Below are 24562 nucleotides of genomic sequence, written 5' to 3'. Positions count from 1 at the left end.
AAGTATTTTGTTTTTCTCAGCTTCGGCTTGTCCTTTAAACAGCAAAAGAACATATGTTAAAAAGGACATAAAACTAAAACGTGCTACTACCTGAACATCCAAAAAAAGTCAAAAGCCATTGTTGATAGCCAAGAAAAAGATGCAATCAGAAAGTACTGAACGGCAAATCCTGAAAACAGAGAATTATATATAATGTAATAGAGGTAATTACTTGGTTAAAAAAAACCTGTTGTGCCATTTTTGTCACGCTTTTACCATTCTGTATCTTTTTGCGCCTCCCATAAACACGTTACGCTTAAGCCAAGTAGCTCGTGCTAATCCACTTAGGTGATCTTATTGAAAATTATACCATCGGATTAAGTATATGAGAAAAACCTGCTGCAGACGTTTCAAGCTTCTATCTACAAAAAGTTCGAATTTTTCTTTCGAGAAAAAAGATCACGGATTTATGTTCTTTTTTTATGTTGTTCTCTTTTTCCCCCCAGGGGTGATCGTATCAAAACAACGGTCCTAGACGATTGGTAGAGGAATTATTAGGACGGAAATGAAAACATATAGTTGCCTTTTTAAGTGACCTAAAACATTGGATTGCAACTATCCCCCAATGCCCTGTTTTCCTCAAAATACATCTGATTAAAATTTAGAGAAACCCATTTGGCTAAGCATAGTTGAAAAATCCAATAACTATGCCTCTCAGGACGACACGATTCTCCACAGGCCTTTGGAAAAGAGCTGTAATTTGTTAATTTTTTACATGTAGTATTTTTGATTGGGAAATAAACAGATATTATTCGGGAGAGATTTTCCGTAGGAGGGATTTCCCATGGGAGAATTTACAGAGAGGAGAAGTGCTTCCGGGGTGAACTTTCCAGGGAGGAAGGAGGTAGATTTCTGGGCATGATTTAAAAAGTGATCAGAAATTTAAAATAAACACAGGTTTTTTTCAACTGAAACTAAGGAGCAACATTAAAACTTAAAACGATTAGAAATTATTCCTTATGTCAGTAGGGTCATCCCATTCTTAATACGTCACTCTTTGGGCTAATATTTGGCTTTTAAGCCCAATTCTTTAAGAGTGACTCTTGAAAAACAAGGGATGTTTATTTGGAATAAGAAGCTTTTCTAAATCACTAAAAACTTTAAATATGCCTGTTCCATTTTGGTGTAACCAGCTGATAAAGTCCCTAAACAGTAGTATAGGTAAATAATGTTCTTCGACATCCCTCCCCCGGATTCCCATGAGAGCCTTGGTTTCCATGAGACTGCTGATAAGATTCCCATAAGAGCGCCTGTGGATTCCATGACGTTGCCCGACGCATTTCTGTTTTTGTGACCAGGTGAAATATGGATGACGCTAACTTGTTTCACCATCAAAAGGAACACAGCTTGCAAGATTCCCATGACACCCGGGATTCCCGTGACCAGGTGTAATAGAGGATGACTCCATCGTGTGTGGCTTAATAGATTTAATTAGGGTGATGTAATGATATATGGATTTATTGGGAATAACTTAATGACGGTGCGCACCTTACACAATGACAGCTGTTCAAGCTTGTTTTTTTTTCAAGGTTTGTTTTCGTTCTTTCAAGACGTTTTTTTCTTTAGTTTTGTTTTCCTCGCTAGGACTCAAAAGATAAATTTCATCTAATAGATAACGACTAAAGCACCAAAACCAACAGACTATTTCCAATATTTTGTACTGGCTAATATATCCTAGACATAACCTACTCCATGTGAAAGAAATTCCCATGTTTCGCGCATGCCAGAAAGACATATTTCTTACACCTGTGGTAATTTGCAAGCAGATGGACAATACATATTTCGAGATATTATTGTCTCCAATGTTTTCTTAGAGAATGATCTAAGCTTGTCCAATACATTGAAAAATGGTGCATAAGATATATGACTTAATTCCAAATTTTATTCATTTTATGTTAGTATTATTTTTTCTCAGTTCCAAACCTACGACACATTTTAGAAATGAATGCTAACTGTACGGCATTGCTGCCTCTAAAACAGAAGGTTCAATATGTGTATAGATTTTCGTTAATTCTAAATCATATGACTTCAGCTTTTCGGCCTTCTTTTGGCTAGAATCGTAGTTTTGTTCCACAAATCGGCTGAACCCCCTCCCACCGCTTTGCAGTAAAATAAAAAACTTCATTTGATTGTTCATTAGCCATTCCTTTACATTTTTGTATACTCCTGCAGCGTCATATCGATCAAAACGTTCTATCCTGTTAATTTTAAACAAGCTCTTCTTTGATAAAACCCTGTTTTTGCATTTTCGTTGAGTTCTGTAGTCCTTATCAATCAAAAGGCTTTAATTATTTATTTCGAACAAGTTCTTCTTTCATTAACCGTGTTTTATATTTTCGTATGCCCCTTAAACCTCATATTGATAAAAGTCCTAATTTTATTATTTTCGACCCAGTTCTTTTTGTTGCTCATTAACCTTTCTTTCACATTTTTTGTATACTCTTACAACATCATATTGATTAAAATGTTTTATCATATTAATTTCGAACAAGCTCTTCTTTCCTTAACCTTGTTTTTTTTTTGCATTTTCGTACACTTCTGTAACACCATATTGATTAAAACGCTTTATATTATTCTTCTTTCATTCTTTCATTCTATTATTCTTCTTATATTATTATTCCTCTTATGCAATTTCTTCTTTCATAACCCTCAATTTATATTTTCGTACACTCCTGTAGCACCATATTGATCGAGATGATTTTGGAGACCACACTGCCTTTCCACTACGATAAATTAAAGTTCAAATAGGGATAAAATCCTTTTAATAGACAGTGATGATGATAAAATTGATAAAAATTCACAAAAATACCAGATAGTTTTACTACTGATGACGGTCACTGCATATGTGACCGAAATGTCTGGCATTTTTGTGAATATCTATCACTGTTATCATTATCACTGACTAATAAAAGGATTGTATCCCTATTTGAACTTTTATTCATCATATTGATCAAAAAGCTCAATTTTATTCATTTTGACCAATTTCTTTTTATTGCTACTCAACCTTGTTCTTTACATAATCGTACACTCCTGTAATACCATATTGATCAAAACGTTTAATTTATTTAACTTCAAACAACTTCATTTGATTGCTCATTAACCTTTCCTTTGAATTTTTGAATACTCCTGCAACGTCATATTAATCAAAAGCCCTAATTTTTTTAATTTTGAGCAATTTCATCCTTCATAATTCTTGTTTTTTAAATTTTCGTACACTTCTTTAACACCATCTTGATTAAAACGCTTTATCTTATTGATATTGAACAGTTTTTTTTCATTTATCTCGTTTTTATATTTTCGTACACTCCTGCAACAGCATGTTGATCAAAAGGCTTAATTTTATTAATTTTGACCAAGTTCTTTTTATTGCTAATTAACATTTTGTTTACATTTTTTGTATACTCCTGCAACATCATATTGATTAAAACTTTTTGTCTTTTTAACTTCGGACAAGCTCTCCTTTCATTAACCTTGTTTTTGCATTTTCATACACTTCTGAAACCCCATGTTGATTAAAATGCATTATCTTATTGATATTGAACAATTTCTTCTTTCATTTACCTCATTTTTATATTTTCATACCCTCCTTAAACACCATATTGATCAAAAAGCTCAACTTTATTAATTTCGACAAAGTTCTTTTTATTGCTCCTTAACCTTGTTTTTTTTACCTTTTCATACACTCCTGTTACACCACATTGATTAAACTGCTTAATTTTATTAATTTCAGACAAGTTTTTACTTCATTAAGTTTGTTTTTTATGTTTTCGTTTACTCCTGCAACATGATATTGATCAAAACCATAGTTTTATTAATTTCGAGTAATTTTTTCTTTCATTAACCTTGTTTTTAAAATTTTTCTACATTCCTGTATCACCATATTGAGTAAAACACTTTATCTTATTGGTATTGAAAAATTTATTCTTTCATTAACCTCGCTTTTAATTTTTCATACATTCCCGTAACACCATATTGGTCAAAACGCCTAATTTTATTGATTTTGAGGAACTTTATTTGAGTGCTCATTAACCTTTGCTTTACATTTTTGTATACTCCTGCAGCATCATATTAATCAAAACATTTTATCTAATTAATTTTGAACAAGCTCATCTTTTATTACCCTGTTTTTGCATTTTCGGACACTTCTCAACACCATATCGATCAAAAGGCTTTATTTGTTTATTTCGAACAGGTTCTTCTTTCATACGCTATGTTTTTGTATTTTGCTCATTAACCTTTTCTGTATGCTCCTGCAGCATCATATTCATCAAAACATTGTTTCTTATTAATCTCAAACAGGCTCTTTTTTAATTAACCTTGTTTTTTGAATTTCCGTACTCTTCAGTAACACCATATTTACTAAAACCCTTTAACTTATTGATATTGAAAATTGCTTCTTTCATTAACCTCGTTTTTATATTTTCGTACACTCCTGTAACACCATATTGATCAAAAAGCTCTATTTTATTAATTTTTAACCAAGTTCTTTTAATTGTTCCTTAACCTTGTGATTTTTTTTTTGCAAACTCCTGTAAAACCATACTTGACTAATTTCGAGCAAGTTCTTCTCTTATTAACTTTTTTTTAGATTTTTGTATACTCCTGCAACATCATATTAATCAAAAACCCTAATTTTATTAATCTCAAGCAATTACATCTTTCATTAACCTTGTTTTTTACATTTTTTTACACTCCTGTTACGCCATATTGATTAAGACGCTTTATCTTATTGATATTTAACAATTTATTTTTTCATTGACCTCGTTTTTATATTTTCGTATATTCCTGTAACACTATATTGATCAAAACATTTAATTTTATTAATTTCAAAAAAACTTCATTGGATTGATCATTAGATTTTCATTTTATATTTTTTGTATACTCCTACAACATAATAGTGATCAAAACGTTTTATCTTATCAATTTCGAACAAACTCTTTTTTCATTAACCCCGTTTTTTTTTATAATTTCGTACACTCCTGCAACAAAATAAGGACCAAAACGCTTGATCTAATTTATAAGGCATAAACCTGTTTTGTGGAAGTAGGCTGGTTTAGTTTAGCAAAATTCAAGTTCTTGAACTGTTGCATATGTCAGTTCTGAACTTTAGATAAGGTTCAAGTTTTCTTCATAATTTTTCCAAAGAAAGAAAAAGTTACACATAGGTTCCCAGTTACCCTAAAGAAGAAAAAAATCCCACTCAAGTTCTGAATTTTTGAAAGAAGAGAAAAATTTCAAATTTTGTTCTGAATTTTTCTGTTGAAGATACAAAGAGCTATACCTCGATTCTGAATTTTTTCCAAAGAAAAGTGTAAGTTCCTCTTTAATTCTGTGTTTTCTCAAAGAAGTGATGAAAAGTTCGAGTTCTCTTCTGACTTTTTCCATAGAAGAGAAAAAAGTTACACTTCGCTTCTAAATTTATTCCAAATAAGAGAGAAAGTTACACTTTAATTCTGATTTTTCCCAAAGAAGAAAAAAGTTCTGTGTATTTTCTGAATTTTCTCAAAGATGAGAAAAAAGTGCCATCACGAGGAGAAAATAATGAATGCGTGAATTTTGTGAGCGAAAAAAAATCAAAATGCAACAAGTTTCACGAACAAAATATAGCATGTAATTATTTTCACGAGCAAGATGATTTTGATAAGGAAAAAAAATCACTATACATTTTTAAGGAGATAAAAATCAACGAGTAGCATGTTTCACGAGGGGAAAAATAAATGTAAAAGTTTCACGATGAGAAAATTAATGTGTAACAAGTTCCACGAACTAAAATCGGCACGCAATTAGTTCCATGATTAAAATCAGATTCACGATAAGAAAAATCATTGTACAAGTTTTGCGAAGAGAGAATAAAATTCACGAACAAAAAATCAGCCCTCAGCAAGGTCCATGAGCTAAAATCATCATGCAAAAAGTTTCATAAACAAAATCACTTTCGCGAGGAGAGGAAAAATCAATGTACAATTTTAACGATGAGAGAAAAGAACATGCTACAACGTTCATGAAGAATAATAAGCATGTAATGAGTTCCTACTATTGACAGAAAACTTGTTACTATAAAAAAATGTTACTATAAGAAAAACATATTACTTCCATGAAAATTATGTTGCAATTAAGAAGAACATGTTAATTCTTCGAAAAATTTTGTTAGTATTAAGTAAACATTTTGTTAGTATTAAGAAAAACATGTTACTTCTAGGAAACAAATTTTTAATGTTAAGAAAGCCTTGCTACTTCTAAGAAAAAACTTGTTACCATTAACAGAAGACTTGTTACTTCTAAGAGAAGTTTGTTACCTTTGACAGAAAAGTTGCTACTATTAGAAAAACGGTTCGTGTAAGGAATGTAAGTTTTAGCCTATCTTGACCTCCAAAAACTCGATTATACCTTATTGTTAAGGAACATGAAAGCCAAGAAAGGCTGGCTTTCCAAGATAAATCATAATCACCAAAGTTCTTAAAAAGCAAGAAGAGACGAAGGTGATCCGTGTACAGAATATAAGTCTTAGTCTTCTTATACCTCCACAAAACGTAATAATACCTTATCACCAAGACATATTAAAGCCAAAAAAGACTGGTGTTCCAGAAAAAATTGGTAATCCTGGAATTTTTTAGAAAGCAAGAAGAGACAAAGCCAACTCGTGTACAGAATGTAAGTTTTTGTCTTCCTTAACCTCCACAAAAACGTGATTATGTCTTATCGCCAAGACATATTAAAGCAAGAAAAGGCTGGCGTTTCAAGAAAACTCATAATCCTTGACGTTTGTACAAAGCAAGAAGAGAGAAAGGTGACTTGTGTACAAAATATATATTGTAGTCTTCTTTTACCTCCACAAACGCGATTATGCCTTATCAACAATAAATATTAAAGCCAAGAAAGGCAAGCTTTCCAGGAAAAATCATAATTCTTTACGTTTTGATAAAGCAAGAAGAGATAAAGCTGAGTCATGTACGGAATATAAGGTTAAGTCTTCTTTTATCAGAGGCATTGCTATACAAGCGTTGCCTATAGTAAAGGCTAGATGGCTCCAATGTTTTATTATTATTATTATTACTTTTTTTCCCGAGAGGCACATCATATGGAAAGGGTAATTGTAAAAACTTTAAACGGGGCTCATTTGATAGGAAATCAAGAGTTCTAGTTCCCTTTTTAAGGGTCAAAAGTGATTGGAAGGCAACGAAAACCCCTTCCACGCCCAAACACATCCAATAAAAATTTTGAGATAGCGCTTTTTATTCTACGTAGTTGATTGCCAGATAGAAATTATGTTTTTGAGGTGGACACTCAGCCACAGCCATCAGGCCAAGGGTTTTAAGTTGTACCCTGGGGCATATAAGGTTTTTATAGAAAGTGTTGTCGTAGAAACTTAGAAAAGGGCTAATTTGATTGGAAATTGAAATGGATAGTGCTTTTTTTAATAGTCGAAAGTGATCGGAAGGCAACTAACACCACTTCCACGCCTATCATTTCCGCAAACACATCCAATCAAAACTTTGAGATAGCCATTTTGTTCAGCGTAGTTGATTTCCAGATAGAAATTATGTTTTGAGGAGGACACTCCCCCAACAGACCCCAGGACACAGGTTGTAAGTTATACCCCTGGGGGCAAATAAGCTTTTTATAGAAAACTTTTTCGTAGAAACTTCAAAAGGGCTCATTAGATCGGAAATTCAAAGGGCTAGTGCCCTTTTTAATAGTCGAAAGGGATTGGAGGGCAACTAACCCCCCTCTTACGCCCACCTTTTCCCCAAACACATCCAATCAAAATTTTTAGATAGCCATTTTGTTCAACGTGGTTGAAAATTCTTAAAAGTAGGTCTTTGAGGATGACAACCCAACCCCCCACGGCCCTGAGGGCAAAGGTTGTAAGTTTTGCCCTGGGGGCATATAAGGTTTTTATAGAAAGCGTTGTCGTAAACACTTCAAAAAGGGCTTATTCGATTGGAAATTAAATGTCTAGTACGCTTTTTAATAGTCGAAAGTGATTGGAAGGCAACTAACACCCCTTCCATGTCCACCATTTCTCCAAAGACATCCCCAAACACATTTCTAAAAATTTTAAGATAGCCATTTTTTTCAATGTAGTTGAAAGCTCTGTAAATTATATCTTTCAGCATAACACACCCCCCCCTAGGTCTTCAGGGTAAGGGTTAAAATTCATGCCCTGGGGCATACATGGTTCTTATGGAAGGAATGCTCGTATAAACTTCAGAAAGGGCTCATTTGATTAGAAATTGAAAGTTCTACTTCACTTTTTAAGCGTTGAAATATATCGGAGGGTAACCAGCCCCCCGCCCATTTTTCCCAAATGTATCCGATAAAAATTTTGAGGTAGATATTTTGTTAAAATTGATCAAAGATCACATAAGAAAAATTCTGGTGTTGACACAACCCCCAAGGGCCCGGGGGCAGGCGTTGTAAGTTATGCGCTGGGGCCAAATATAGTTCCTATGGAAGGGATGCTCGTATAAACTTCAAAGAGGGCTTATTTGATTGTAAATTGAACTTTCTAGTTCACTTTTTAAGAGTCACAAGAGATTGGAGGGCACCTAGCCCCCCTCCCCTCCACGCTCTTTGTTTGTCAGACCCATCTTATAAGAACTTTGAGATAGTCATTTTTAAAAAATAGTTCATATGCCATATAACGAAAACTCCGGGCTCAACACAGTCCCCCAGGGCCTGAAGGCAGGTGTTGTAAGTTATGCCCTGGGGGAATATATGGTTCTTATGAAAGAGATGCTTGCAAAAACCAGATTTAAGCAAGAAAAACCTGGTTTTAATTTTGATAAAACAGTGAAAAATTACAAAAATATAAACACTTAATTAAACAAACACACTCCGAATATTTAGGCCCCACATCCAGGAACCTTTCTCAGCGGAAAAAAACATTTCTTAAATTACATCGAAAAACAACATACTAAGCACACAAAGAGAAAAAAAAGAAAAAAAAGAAAATAAATATAAATAAATAGGAATCAAAACTCCCATATTAAATAACACTTCCATGCACTGGCGTATAAACAAAATCGAATGTCTATTATTACACATTCGTCTCCTCACAATGTATAAGTGAAAATATATTAAATAATACTTCCATGCACTGGCGTATAAACAACATCGAATGTCTATAAAGATACACTCGTCCCCTCACAATGTATAAGCAGAAGTATATTAAATAACACTTCCATGTATTGGCGTACAAACAAAATCGAATGTCTATAATGATACAATCGTCCCCTCACAATGTATAAGCGGAAATATATTAAATAACCCTTCCATGTACTGGCGTACAAACAAAATCAAATGTCTATAATGATACACTCGTCTCCTCACAATGTATAAGTAGAAATACATTAAATACTACTTCCATCCACTGGCGTAAAAACAAAATCGAATGTCTATAATGATACACTCTTCTCCTCACAATGTATAAGTGGAAATATATTAAATAACACTTCCATGCACTGGCGTATAAACAGAATCGAATGTCATGATACACTCGTCTTCTCACAATGTATAAGCGGAAATATATTGAATAACACTTCCATGCAATGGCGTATAAACAAAATCAAATGTCTATAATGATACACTCGTCTCCTCACAATGTATAAGTGGCTATATAGGTTTCCGTCGAGAAAGGTTCCCGGATGTGAGGACGAAATATTTTGAGTGTATTTGTTTAGTTAAGTGTTTATATTGTTGTAATTTTTCCCTGCTTTGTCAAAATTAAAACCCGGTTTTTCTTGCTTAATTTTTTGTAAATGGAAAAGCAGTGTGGTCTAAGAAATTATTTATGCTCGTAAAAACTTCAGAGAGGGCTAATTTAATTGGAAATTGAAAGCTTTCGTTCAGCTTTTGAGAGTCAAAAGAGATTGGAGGGCAACTAGCCTCCCCCCCACACTCCTTTTTTCCCAAATACATCCGATAAAAAATTTGAGGTACCCATTAAGTTAAAAATTGTTCAAAAGTCAGATAACAAAACTCAGGTGTCGACGCAACCCCCCAGGGGCAGGCGTTGTAAGTTATTCCCTGGTTTATATATGGCTCTTATGAAATATATACTCGTTAAACTTCAGAGAGGGCTCATTTGATTGGAAATTGAAGGTTCGAGTTCACTTTTTAATAGTCAAAAGAGATCCGGGGTTAACTAGGCCCCCCCACACCTTCCTTTTCCAAACCTATCTGATGAAAATTTTGAGATAGACATTTGTTAAAAAAAAATAGTTCAATGATCCGATAAGAAAAACTCCGGTGTCAATACAATACCCCCCCCAGGGCCCGGGAGAATTCATTGTAAGTTATGCCCTAAGGACATGTATGGTTATTATGAAAGGGATGCTCGTATAAACTTCATAGAGTTCTCATTTGAATGGAAATTGAAAATTCTAGTTCACTTTTTAAGAGTCAAGAGATTTAAGGGCAACTACCTCCCCCCCTCTAGCGCTTATTTCCCCAAACCAAGCCGCTACAAATTTTGAGATAGCCTGTTTTAAAAATTGTTCAAAAATTAGATAACAAAAACTCTGGTGTCAACACAACCCCCCCGGGCCCAGGGGATAGGCGTTGTAAGTGTTGTCTTGGGGTAGTGTATGGTTCTTATGAAAAGGATGCTTGTATAAACTTCAGAGAGTGCTCATTTGATTGGTAATTAAAAGTTGTAGTTCACTTTTTATGAGTCAAAATATATCTGAAGGCATCCAGTCCCCTCCCCCACACACCCTTTTTTCCCCAAGCCTATCCGATAAAATTTTTAAGATGGCCATTTCATGAAAAATAATTCAAAGGTCAGATAAGAAAAACTTCTGTGTCGATGCAACCCCCCAGGGTCTGGAGGTAGGCGTTTTAAGTAATGCTTTGGGGGTATATAGTTTTTATGGAAGCGATGCCCGTATAAACTTTGGAGAGGGTTCGTTTGATTAGAAATTGAAAGTTGTAATTCACTTTTTAAGAGTAAAAAGTGATCGGAGGGCAGCTAGCCTCCCCCCACACTCAATTTATATTTTTACCAGAGGCACTTCATATAGAGGGGTCGTTGCATAAACTTCAAAGGGGTCTCGGTCTCATTACACAGGGAACAAACTTTTTTCATTTTGATATTGTTACTTTGATACCAGTTTTGATACTTTGACAAACATTTTTTTTTTATTTTGAAATAAGCAATTTTTAAAAACTTGGAACTTTTTGCAATCAAAAACAGACAAAAATTGGTATAAAAAAAACTTTCCGAAAAATAGGTTTTTCAAAGAAAAGTAAAAGCCATTTTAAACTTGTGCTCAGCGAATAGAAATACCTGTTAAAATTCTAACTCAAAGCAACCAGAAATTACTATTAAAGAATAAATGAAACCCAAAACGAACACTACTACTACTACTACTAACAACTCACCCCAGCACCAAGCCGCCTGACGCCAACACAGCTACGCACGATCCTCCTCCACCCCAATCTATTCAAAACCTCCCTTTTTACACCCGCCCACGAAGTTCCCATTTCCTTTAAATCTTTCTTTATGACGTCCTCCTATCCCAGACGGGGACGACCTGCTTTCCGTTTAGCCCTAGATGGTTGGCCGAAAAGAACAATCCTCGGCAATCTGTCATACTTCATCCGTACAACGTGCCCTAACCACCTCAACCTTTTTTACATTATAGCCCTAGAGAACGGTATTGAACCACATTTTTCGTAGCCTATTGTTTGAAATACGGTCAGTCAGCCAGGTACCCAGAACAATCCTTAAGCAATTTCTCTGGAAAACATCTAGCAAATCTTCATCCGCGCTTCAGAGCGTCCATGCTTCAGAGCCATATTTGACCACTGTCATCACTGTAGCTTCTAATATTATAATATTGTTTTGCAGACTTATCTTCCTATTCTTCCAGACTTTTTTTAACTGTGAAAAAACAACCTGATCCTTGTCTATTATATTTTTAACACCTTCACTGCTCCCACCATCTTTACTAATAATACTACCAAGGTAAGTGAAGCTGCCCACCTGATCAATCTTTTCATTACCCAAAGTCACCTTTTCATCTTCACTTATTCCTAGCCTTAGTGACTTGGTCTTCCTAACATTAATTTTCAAACCAATTCCAGCACCATGAACTCGCAAAACCTCTAAAACTTCATTCATTTTGCTCACACTTTCATCTAGGATGCTTAAATCATCAGCACAATCCAAGTCCAGGAGACTTTTTCCTACCCATTTTATTCCGTGGTCTCCCATTGCCTTTCCTGTGCTCCTTAAAACAAAGTCCATCAAAATAATCCATATAAAGGGGGATAGAACACAGCCCTGCTTAACTCCTGATTTAATACAAAACCAGCTGCTAACCTCATTTCCTACCTTAACGGCAGCAGTGTTATTCTCGTACATAGCACTAATCACTTTAAAGCATTTGTCTGGTATACCATACAAGGATAAAACCTTTACTAAAGCTCTTCTATCAACAGAATCGAACGCTTGCTCGTAATCTATAAACTGAGGACCGAAGGTGTTTGAAAACTCAGGCACTTCTCAATTATTAACCTAAGTGTGAAAATTTGGTCGACACATCCTCTACCTTTTCTAAAACCGCACTGCTCTTCTCTTAAAACTTTGTCTACGGCATCTCTCAGTCTAAAAAGTATCATATTACTAAGTAATTTACTATCTACAGAGACCAGACTAATGCCTCAATAATAACCACACTCACTTTTATCACCTTTTTTATAAAGTGGCTTAATTAAGGTTTTCCTAAAATCGTTAGGTACTTCCCCTTTTTCAAAAATCATATTCATAATCTTGAATAACTTATTTCTAACCTAAGAGTCACCATATTTAAGAAACTCATTTACCACCCTATCAGCTGCTGGAGCCTTATTATTCTTTAATCCTTTTAATACTGTTGCTAATTCCTCCTCACAAAACAAATCTTCCTTCACATCCAAAGTATCACAAACTTTTTCATTTTCCTCTATATTTATTCTTGCAACTCTATCTCGGTTAAGCAAGTTCTCAAAATATTCGGCCCATCTCTCTTTAGTTTTTTCCTTATCGCTAATTGAGACCCCATTCCTATCTTTAACTGGGACAAGTCCGGATTGACTACTCCCTCTTAATTTTTTAACGTGCCAGTGCAATATTTTACTATTATGCCGTCTAGCTGCACCTTCAAGATACCCGGCAATATCACCCATGGCCTCCACTTCACACCTCCTTAGTTCATATTTTTATGCTTTCTACTCTTTCTTTACAGTCCTCTTGTTTTCATATGATCTATAACTCAGATAATTCCTGTACAAGTCCTTTCTCCTTTCTATTAAACATAAGGCTTTTTCACTAACTTTCTTAGCTGCAGTTCTAGCTTTCTTCCCTAATACACCTTCAGCAACTTCACAAATTATCTTTCTAAAATTATTTCAACCATCTTCCACATTGTCAAATTTTAAACTCACAAGTTTAGTATTCAACTGTTCCTTGAAAGTTTCTCTTAAAATCTCATCCTGGAGTCTACCAACATCATAGCTTCCCGGAATGTAGTTACCCTTCCGATATTTTAGTTTTAAATTAACCTTTGACACTACTAGATGGTGATCTTTACTTTTAACGTCAATAACAGCACTCTTATATACCCTAGTTTCTTGTATTGATCCTGCCAGTCTTCGGTTTACTATAACATAATCAATAAGGTTTGCTGTCTTACCATCACGTGAAAACCATGTTAACTTATGAGCCATTTTATGACCAAACACCGTATTGGTTTACCGTATTGGTATAACTAGATTGTTGTACCTACAAAATTGCAAAAGTCTGTATCCATTAATGTTTTCTTTTCCTACACCAAATTTACCTAGGCTGGGATACCATCTATCCCTATTTCTACAAACCTGGGCGTTAAAATCTCCCAGTAATAACATCATATTTCTACCTGGGACCTTGTCTATTTGCTCCTGTAACTGTAAGTAAAATCCATCTGAGTCAACAGTATTTCCATCGGTCGTTTCTAAAGGGGCGTATACTGCTGTAACTGATACCCTGAACTTTATAGTCATAAAATGAGCAATTAGTATTCTATTATTAATACCTTCCCAGCCTAAACAAGACTTAGCAGCTTCCTTATTCATCATGAGCCCTACTCCCTGTCTATGTACCCCATCCTTCCTGCCTGAGTAAACAAATTCTATATTACCTAATTTCATGCTTCCTACCCTTGGGATATCAGTTTCTGAAACTCCTAATGAATCCAGTTCTAATCGTCTGTATTTGTCAGTCAAAATGTCGATACGATAGTCATTTTTTAATGTCGTAACATTCCAAGTTCCAATTTTCATGTTCTTTAAATCATTGAAATTATTTTTGCCTCAGGAAAAGCAATGATCCTGGATACCAGTGCAGGACGGGGATCACATATCTTCTCAAGTCTACACTGAAGTGCTTAAGCCGGCTTAGAACCGGACAGCAAGAAGTCCCTGGGACCTCCATGAATGGAGGCTTTGTGCAATCCTGGGCCAATCTTGGTCACAACATGGTTTTCAGCACTTGGCGATGCTCTTCTATCAACAAGAGTCGAAATCCTGCACAGACATTCTCAAGCCTATTACCTCCGACTCATTATGTATTCATGCCTACAAATATTATGCTACTACGGGGAGGCAACCCATAATAGATAAATCAGCAAGGAAGAGGTTTTTCAGCCCAAAGACGCCCATCAAAACCATACCAAGCCCAGAAGAGTTGCCCATTAGTCAGAATCCCCTGCAAATGTTGTGTCGTTTACTAGGCTATAATTTCCTCGAAGGGCGCCACTCCTCAAGTGGGAATAGAGTTGGCTGCAAGGTCCCCAGTCTTGCCTGTACCCCGAAAAGGTCGAGGCAACCCTTTGCAGAGACCGTTGTCCATAGATCTGGATCTTAAGCCCTGCCACAGTTGTCCTCCTATAGAGGATCCTCCCGTGATGGTGTTCTGCATCACCATGCAATTTAACCCATTACTGGGAGAAGGTTTCAACTCATGGGACATGTGGACAAACCAGTGGGTCCTTTTGAATGTACATTTGAGGGGCCTTCTTCCTCCTCCGCCTGTATTTATGACCCCGGACGAGGGTGTCCCAGATTCTATTATGGACCCCCCGGGACCAAGTCCCCCTTGGTCCGTGCCTCCTATGGAGGAACCGAAACACGCAAACTACTTATAAATATATATAACTCATTGAATATATAAGTTATATACAGAAATATATAGCTTACTGACATATTTAACCTACTACTTACAAATATATAAAACCAACTGAATATATAAGTTATATACAGAAAAATATAACTTACTGACATATTTAACCTACTACTTATAAATATATATAACTAACTGAATATATAAGTTATATGCAGAAATATATAACTTACTGACATATTTAACCTACTACTTATAAATATATATAACTCACTGAATATATAAGTTATATACAGAAATATATAACTTACTGACATATTTAACCTACTACTTATGAATATATATAACAAACTGAATATATAAGTTATATACAGAAATATATAACTTACTGACATATTTAACCTACTACTTATAAATACATATAACTAGCTGAATATATAAGTTACATACAGAAATATATAACTTACTGACATATTTAACCTAGTACTTATAAATATATATAACTAACTGAATATATAAGTTATATACAAAAATATATAACTTACTGACATATTTAACCTACTACTTATAAATATATATAACTCACTGAGTATATAAGTTACATACAGAAATATATAACTTACTGACATATTTAACCTACTACTTATAAATTTATATTACTAACTGAATGTATAAGTTATATACAGAAATGTATAACTTACTGACATATTTAACCTACTTCTTATAAATATATATATAACTAACTGAATATATAAGTTATATACAGAAATATATAACTTACTGACATATTTAACCTACTACTTATAAATATATATAACCAACTGAATATATAAGTTATATACAGAAATATATAACTTACTGACATATTTAACCTGCTACTTATAAATATATACAACTAACTGAATATATAAGTTATATACAGAAATATATAACTTACTGACATATTTAACCTACTACTTATAAATATATATAACTAACTGAATTTATCAGTTATATACAGAAATATATAATTTACTGACATATTTAACCTACTACTTATAAATATATATAACTCACTGAATATATAAGTTATATAAAGAAATATATAACTTACTGACATATTTAACCTACTACTTATAAATATATATAAATCACTGAATATATAAGTTATATACAGAAATATATAACTTACTGACATATTTAACCTACTACTTATAAATATATATAAGCAACTGAATATATAAGTTATATACAGAAATATATAACTTACTGACATATTTAACCTACTACTTATAAATATATATAACTAACTGAATACGGAAATATATAACTTTCTGTCATATTTAACCTACTACTTATAAATATATATAACTAACTGAATATATAAGTTATATACAGAAATATATAACTTACTGACATATTTAACCTACTACCTATAAATATATATAACTAACTGAATATATAAGTTATATACAGAAATATATAACTTACTAACATATTTAACCTACTACTTATAAATATATATAACTCATTGAATATATAAGTTATATACAGAAATATATAACTTACTGACATATTTAACCTACTACTTATAAATATATATAACTAGCTGAATATATAAGTTATATACAGAAATATATAACTTAGTAACATATTTAACCTACTACTTATAAACATATATAACTCATTGAATATATAAGTTATATAAAGAAATATGTAACTTACTGAAATATTTAACTTACTACTTATAAATATATATAACCAACTGAATATATAAGTTATATGCAGAAATATATCACTTACTGACATATTTAACCTCCTACTTATAAATATATATAACACACTGAATATATAAGTTATATACAGAAATATATAACTTACTGACATATTTAACCTACTACTTATAAATATATATAACTAATTGAATATATAATTTATATACAGAAATATTTTAACTTACTGACATATTTAACCTACTACTTATAAATATATATAACTAACTGAATATATAAGTTATATACAGAAATGTATAACTTACTGACATATTTAACCTACTACTTATAAATATATATAACTCACTGAATATATAAGTTATATACAGAAATATATAACTTACTGACAAATTTAACCTACTACTTATAAATATATATAACTAACTGAATATATAAGTTATATACAGAAATATATAACTTACTGACATATTTAACCTACTACTTATAAATATATATAACTCACTGAATATATAAGTTATATACAGAAATATATAACTTACTGACATATTTAACCTACTATTTATAAATATATATAACTCACTGAATATATAAGTTATATACAGAAATATATAATTTACTGTCATATTTAACCTACTACTGATAAATATATATAACTAACTGAATATATAAGTTATATACAGAAATATATAACTTACTGAAATATTTAACCTACTACTTATAAATATATATAACTAACTGAATATATAAGTTATATGCAGAAATATATAACTTACTGAAATATTTAACCTACTACTTATAAATATATATAACTCACTGAATATATAAGTTATATACAGAAATATATAACTTACTGACATATTTAACCTACTACTTATAAATAGATATAACTAACTGAATTTATAAGTTATATACAGAAATATATAACTTCCTGACATATTTAACCTACTACTTATAAATATATATAACTAACTGAATATATGTTATATACAGAAATATATAACTTACTGACATATTTAACCTACTACTTATAAATATATATAACTCACTGAATATATGTTATATACAGAAATATATAACTTACTGACATATTTAACTTACTACTTATAAATACATATAACTAACTGAATATATAAGTTATATACAGAAATGTATAACTGGCTGACTTATTTAACCTACTACTTATATATATATATATATATATATATATATATATTACTAACTGAATATATAAGTTATATACAGAAATATATAACTTACTGACATATTTAACCTACTACATATAAACATATATAACTCACTGAATATATAAGTTATATACAGAAATATATAACTTACTGACATATTTAACCTACTATTTATAAATATATATATAACTCACTGAATATATAAGTTATATACAGAAATATATAACTTACTGACATATTTAAACTACTACTTTTAAATATATATAACTCACTGAATATATAAGTTATATACAGAAATATATAACTTACTGTCATATTTAACCTACTAATTATAAATATATATAACTAACTAAATATACAAGTTATATACAGAAATATATAACTTACTGACATATTTAACCTACTACTTATGAATATATATAACTAACTGAATATATAAGTTATATACAGAAATATATAACTTACTGACATATTTAACCTACTACTTATAAATATATATACTAGCTGAATATATAAGTTACATACAGAAATATATAACTTACTGACATATTTAACCTACTACTTTTAAATATATATAACTCACTGAATATATAAGTTATATACAGAAATATATAACTTACTGAAATATTTATCCTACTACTTATAAATATATATAACTCACTGAATATATAAGTTATATACAGAAATATATAACTTACTGACATATTTAACCTACTACTTATAAATAGATATAACTCACTGAATATATAAGTTATATACAGAAATATATAACTTACTGTCATATTTAACCTACTACTTATAAATATATATAACTAACTGAATTTATAAGTTATATACAGAAATATATAACTTACTGACATATTTAACCTACTACTTATAAATATATATAACTAACTGAATATATAAGTTATATACAGAAATATATAACTTACTGACATATTTAACCTACTACTTATAAATATATATAACTCACTGAATATATGTTATATACAGAAATATATAACTTACTGACATATTTAACTTACTACTTATAAATACATATAACTAACTGAATATATAAGTTATATACAGAAATGTATAACTGGCTGACTTATTTAACCTACTACTTATAAATATATATAACTAACTGAATATATAAGTTATATACAGAAATATATAACTTACTGACATATTTAACCTACTACATATAAATATATATAACTCACTGAATATATAAGTTATATACAGAAATATATAACTTACTGACATATTTAATCTACTATTTATAAATATATATATAACTCACTGAATATATAAGTTATATACAGAAATATATAACTTACTGACATATTTAAACTACTACTTTTAAATATATATAACTCACTGAATATATAAGTTATATACAGAAATATATAATTTACTGTCATATTTAACCTACTAATTATAAATATATATAACTAACTGAATATATAAGTTATATACAGAAATATATAACTTACTGACATATTTAACCTACTACTTATGAATATATATAACTAACTGAATATATAAGTTATATACAGAAATATATAACTTACTGACATATTTAACCTACTACTTATAAATATATATACTAGCTGAATATATAAGTTACATACAGAAATATATAACTTACTCACATATTTAACCTACTACTTATAAATATATATAAATAACTGAATATATAATTTATATACAGAAATATATAACTTACTGACATATTTAACCTACTACTTATAAATATATATAACTCACTGAATATATAAGTTATATACAGAAATATATAACTTACTGACATATTTAACCTACTAATTATAAATATATATAACTAACTGAATGTATAAGTTATATACAGAAATATATAACTTACTGACATATTTAACCTACTTTTGATAAATATATATATAACTAACTGAATATATAAGTTATATACAGAAATATATAACTTACTGACATATTTAACCTACTACTTATAAATATATATAACCAACTGAATATATAAGTTATATACAGAAATATATAACTTACTGACATATTTAACCTACTACTTATAAATATATATAACTAACTGAATATATAAGTTATATACAGAAATATACAACTTACTGACATATTTAACCTACTACTTATAAATATATATAACTAAATGAAGTTATCAGTTATATACAGAAATATATAATTTACTGACATATTTAACCTACTACTTATAAATATATATAACTCACTGAATATATAAGTTATATACAGAAATATATAACTTACTGACATATCTAACCTACTACTTATAAATATATATAAATCACTGAATATATAAGTTATATACAGAAATATATAACTTACTGACATATTTTACCTACTACTTATAAATATATATAACTAACTGAATATATAAGTTATATACAGAAATATATAACTTACTGACATATTTAACCTACTAATTATAAATATATATAACTAACTGAATACGGAAATATATAACTTACTGTCATATTTAACCTACTACTTATAAATATATATAACTCATTGAATATATAATTTATATAAAGAAATATGTAACTTACTGAAATATTTAACCTACTACTTATAAATATATATAACCAACTGAATATATAAGTTATATACAGAAATGTATAACTTACTGAAATATTTAACCTACTACTTATAAATATATATAAAAAATTGAATATATAATTTATATACAGAAATATTATAACTTACTGACATATTTAACCTACTACTTATAAATATATATAACTAACTGAATATATAAGTTATATACGGAAATGTATAACATAAAGCTATTAAGTCACAGAATATGGCGTTATCCTCTATTACACCTGGTCACGGGAATCCCGGGTGTCTTGGGAATCCTGCCAGCTATGTTTCTTTTAATAGTGAAACAAGATTGCGTCATCCATGTTCCACCTGGTCAAGGAAACAGGGGCGTGTCGAGCGACGTCATGGAGTCCACAGAGGCTCTCATGGGAATCTTGCCTGCTGTTTTTTGGAAACCAGAGATCTCATGGGAATCGGGGGCAGTGCTGTCGCAGAAAATTAAATGCATATATTACTCTAAACTCCGTACCAAATATTAGAGATATTTTTGTGTTTAGACATAAACAAATTGCTTATGGTGTAGACTGGTGGTTGTTAACTGATTTTGGGCCATGTCCCACCAAGACTTTTTTTAAATCCTGATGTCCCCTCCTGACATTTTAATTTTTTTATTCGAAATTTTTCGTATATTCATCTGAAGGAAGATTAAAAGTCCATTAAATTCATAATTTTTTGGGGGTATATTTTATACTAATGAAAAATATTGTCTGAATACAACCCCTTTTACACAGTTTATAACCTCATTTCAATACTATCATGTATCTTTTTTGCTCTTTAAATAGATTTGAATGTGACATCCTCCACATGAAAAATGTATTTTTCAGAATTAAGGGTCAAAAGTATAGTCAGCCGGAAGGTGCACGTCCTGTCCATGACCCGCCAAAATACTGCCATACCTACTGGCCTGTGCCTGCCATCGGGTATCACGGTAGCAGATACAAAGCGTGTCTTTGTCTTTCATCACTTTAATGAATTAAAATTTTGCTCAACATGCTGATACCCATCACCCTTCACAAGAGTCAAACATCAATCGTTGCAGAAATAAAAATTATTCTAATTTAACTTAATGCCTTCAAATTAGTTGAGACTGATAAAATCTACTTAATTATAGAATGATATCACATGTTTCATGTATGCACCAAATGCTTATCAGATGCCTTATGTGGCTTAGAATTTGAATAAAATGGATTCAGGCAGTCTCCCTGCGTCGTTCTTCATACAATATTTTCGGTCTTTTTTAAATTTTACCAGCAATACACTAGAAATCTTCTTCGAAATCTGTAATTTTTCTACTTCAACATATTATCAATGCGAAATGGTTTCTTAAAAATTGTATTCAATTTCGAAGAAATTTGGAATTTAATCCAAGTTGGGGTCTAGAAAACTTTATAGAAATCCAGTGCTAGTAAATTAGTTTATATAGTTTCGTATTTTTCAAATATCGTTAGAGAATGCAGATTTAAACTTTATCATTAGTAGCTATTGAACAATTAATCTGTAAATTGTTCATGGTAATCATAAGAGACGCAATAACGTTTACTCTGTAAGGGGTAGAGGGCCTCCCACTGTCTCCTTTTCTTAAGGGCTACAATATAAATTCAAAAGTTATAGAGATTAAGGAAATCCTATTATATAAAACAATCTGAGCTCTAACGCCTTTTCTAAGGGTTAATGCTAATTGAACAGTAGCCGAACGCCTTGCATCTTCTCTTCTCTTGTTGCTCCGGAAATCCCACGGCCCCACAAGACATCAAATTACTGTTCTATGATAGGCCATATAATCAAAATATCCGAAACATTTGGAAACTTGCCTCCAGGGACGACAAGATAAACACAAGATAGGTCATTTCTCGCCAAGTGCAACAGCCTAAAAGGATGTAAATACCTGGTATAAAGTGAGGCTTCATAGATACATTTTATACATCGTAGATAAATTTTAATAAAAAGTTTATATCTTATACCTCTTTTACATTGAGTTCATGAAAGGAATTTTTTCTGTATGAGCGAAGCGCTTCCTTTTTTCTAAAAGTAAAGGTGATATACTTAACCTTGTTTTTATCAGAGTCATGCGTGGTTTTGTAAATGACGTTTAAGCCGTATAGTTTAGGTTCTTTCTATTTCAATGTCTTCATATATTTAGAGTAGTGATTGATTATTAAAGTTCACAGCAGTAAAAAATGTATCATGGATATAACAACAACTGCTGATTATAGACACTCTATCGACAAACATGACTACATTGGGCATTAAATTTGAAGTGACAGAATTTTATCCATGCAAAATTTCAGCAAAAAAACTTAGAATTCATGAATTAAAGTGGTCCATTTCCTCCATAGCAATTATCTTCTATACCTTTCTACTCTGCCACCATTTCCCCACGAGGCATACACTTTATTGCATTGACATGTTTTAACTAGGAAACTGACACAAAAGTTTTAAATACTTACCAAACACGGTACAATAATTACCAGTCGGCAACAATTTAATCCGGACAAAGGCTAGTGCAATGAAAGCAATAAAAAGAGATGCTGAGTGGCACATAATTGAAATTCCATGGACATTTCTTAAATCTCGAAGAAGAAGGTGAACTAAAATTATAATAAGAAGGAAAAGGCAAGATATGTTCATGAGTATGAAATATACATATCCTTGTTTCTCTGACGAACCATCTGGGTAGAAAAGTATGTAGTCTTCATCAAGATGGCAATAAACAGCAATTATCTAAAAAAATACAAAATTTTAATTATCCTTAATTATAATTATTAAACTAATTATTGGAATTTTTAAATAAATCTTTCAGAAACTAGATTTTCATTTACGTCGTAAAAATTAATCTATTATAATTTTTTTTTATTGTAGCATGTGCAAAAAAAAAATACTCCTGGAATCACGTTTTTTATTATAATATTTGTAACTATCAATCCAAGTTTACTATTCTGGTATGTGAAATTAATTCTTATCTATAAATTAAGTAAAAAACTAATTTTTTCTGCCTTTTAAATTTATTCCTTCGAAATTCATAGGAAACTAGTTCGCCGAAAGGACCTTGAATTTTGATCAACCCATTTAGTTTTCAGTAAAGTAAAAATACACTATACTGTATTTGCCAGTTTGATGGAATAATAGCGAAACGCTACAATTTTATTGGGTTAAATTGTTAATTTAATTGGTCACTGTAATTTATATTGTTATTAGGCCCTTCTGCATTTTGTTAGTTTATGTCCCTTTACGGATGGCAGGTTCAAATCTTATACGAAAGTCCTTTTTGGAGGGTAGAACGATTCCTGATTCTTAACCGTTTTTGAGTAAAGGCTAGAAAATATTTCCTACTACCCCAAAGTTACTCATTTAAAGCTGAAATTATATCAGACTAAATATTTGTAATCTTGAGTATGGATTATTTGGATTATATGCTAAAAGAGTTCAGAAAGTAACTGAAGTCAGGAGATATTCCTCAAATATTTTTAATGGTTTTATATGGTTGGCTCTGCTTTTATTTTCCCCATGACCTTAGAAGACCCAATGACCGCATCATCAAGCAAGTACTGCTACCTGATCTTTAATCAGACTGGTGCGGGTACTCTGGCGGTCATTTGAAGATTCGATGGGCAATTGTAAAAAATGATATCAGCGCCTTTGGTGGATTTCAAAAGTTTGGCCGAAAGTGGGAGAGATGTTCACTACGGTTCATCTACGGTGAACATCTGAACATCTACGGTTCAGATGGCACTTTCTGAAGAGCTGGCTCAAGATCGTAACAGATGGGGGTCACCAATGAGGAGTTTTCTAGATGCCGGGTGAGGCGGCTGCACCTGATCCCACAGCAAGTACAAGTCCAATTAGTATTTTGTCAGACAAAATTACTGCTT

At 31.3% G+C, this 24562-nt stretch overlaps 1 protein-coding gene across 1 annotated transcript in view; it reads right to left on the bottom strand.

The window, feature by feature from the left end:
- Positions 1 to 24562, bottom strand: part of LOC148939663 (G protein-coupled receptor Mth-like) — a 152721-nt gene that overhangs the window by 26726 nt on the left and 101433 nt on the right. Inside the window, exons 4-5 of the mRNA XM_089106940.1 lie at positions 23141 to 23414; positions 91 to 169 (exon numbers count right to left, since the gene is read on the bottom strand). Of these exons, the coding sequence (XP_088963066.1) occupies positions 91 to 169; positions 23141 to 23414 (353 nt within the window). The remainder of the gene's footprint in view (positions 1 to 90; positions 170 to 23140; positions 23415 to 24562) is intronic.

The sequence above is a fragment of the Artemia sp. Qi Xiang Cuo genome, chromosome 21, assembly GCF_049724085.1.
Source record: "Artemia sp. Qi Xiang Cuo chromosome 21, ASM4972408v1, whole genome shotgun sequence".
Classification (NCBI taxonomy): Eukaryota; Metazoa; Arthropoda; class Branchiopoda; order Anostraca; family Artemiidae; genus Artemia; species Artemia sp. Qi Xiang Cuo.
The sequence above is the reverse complement of the archived record's forward strand: the minus strand, read 5'-3'. Positions and strand labels throughout refer to the sequence as shown.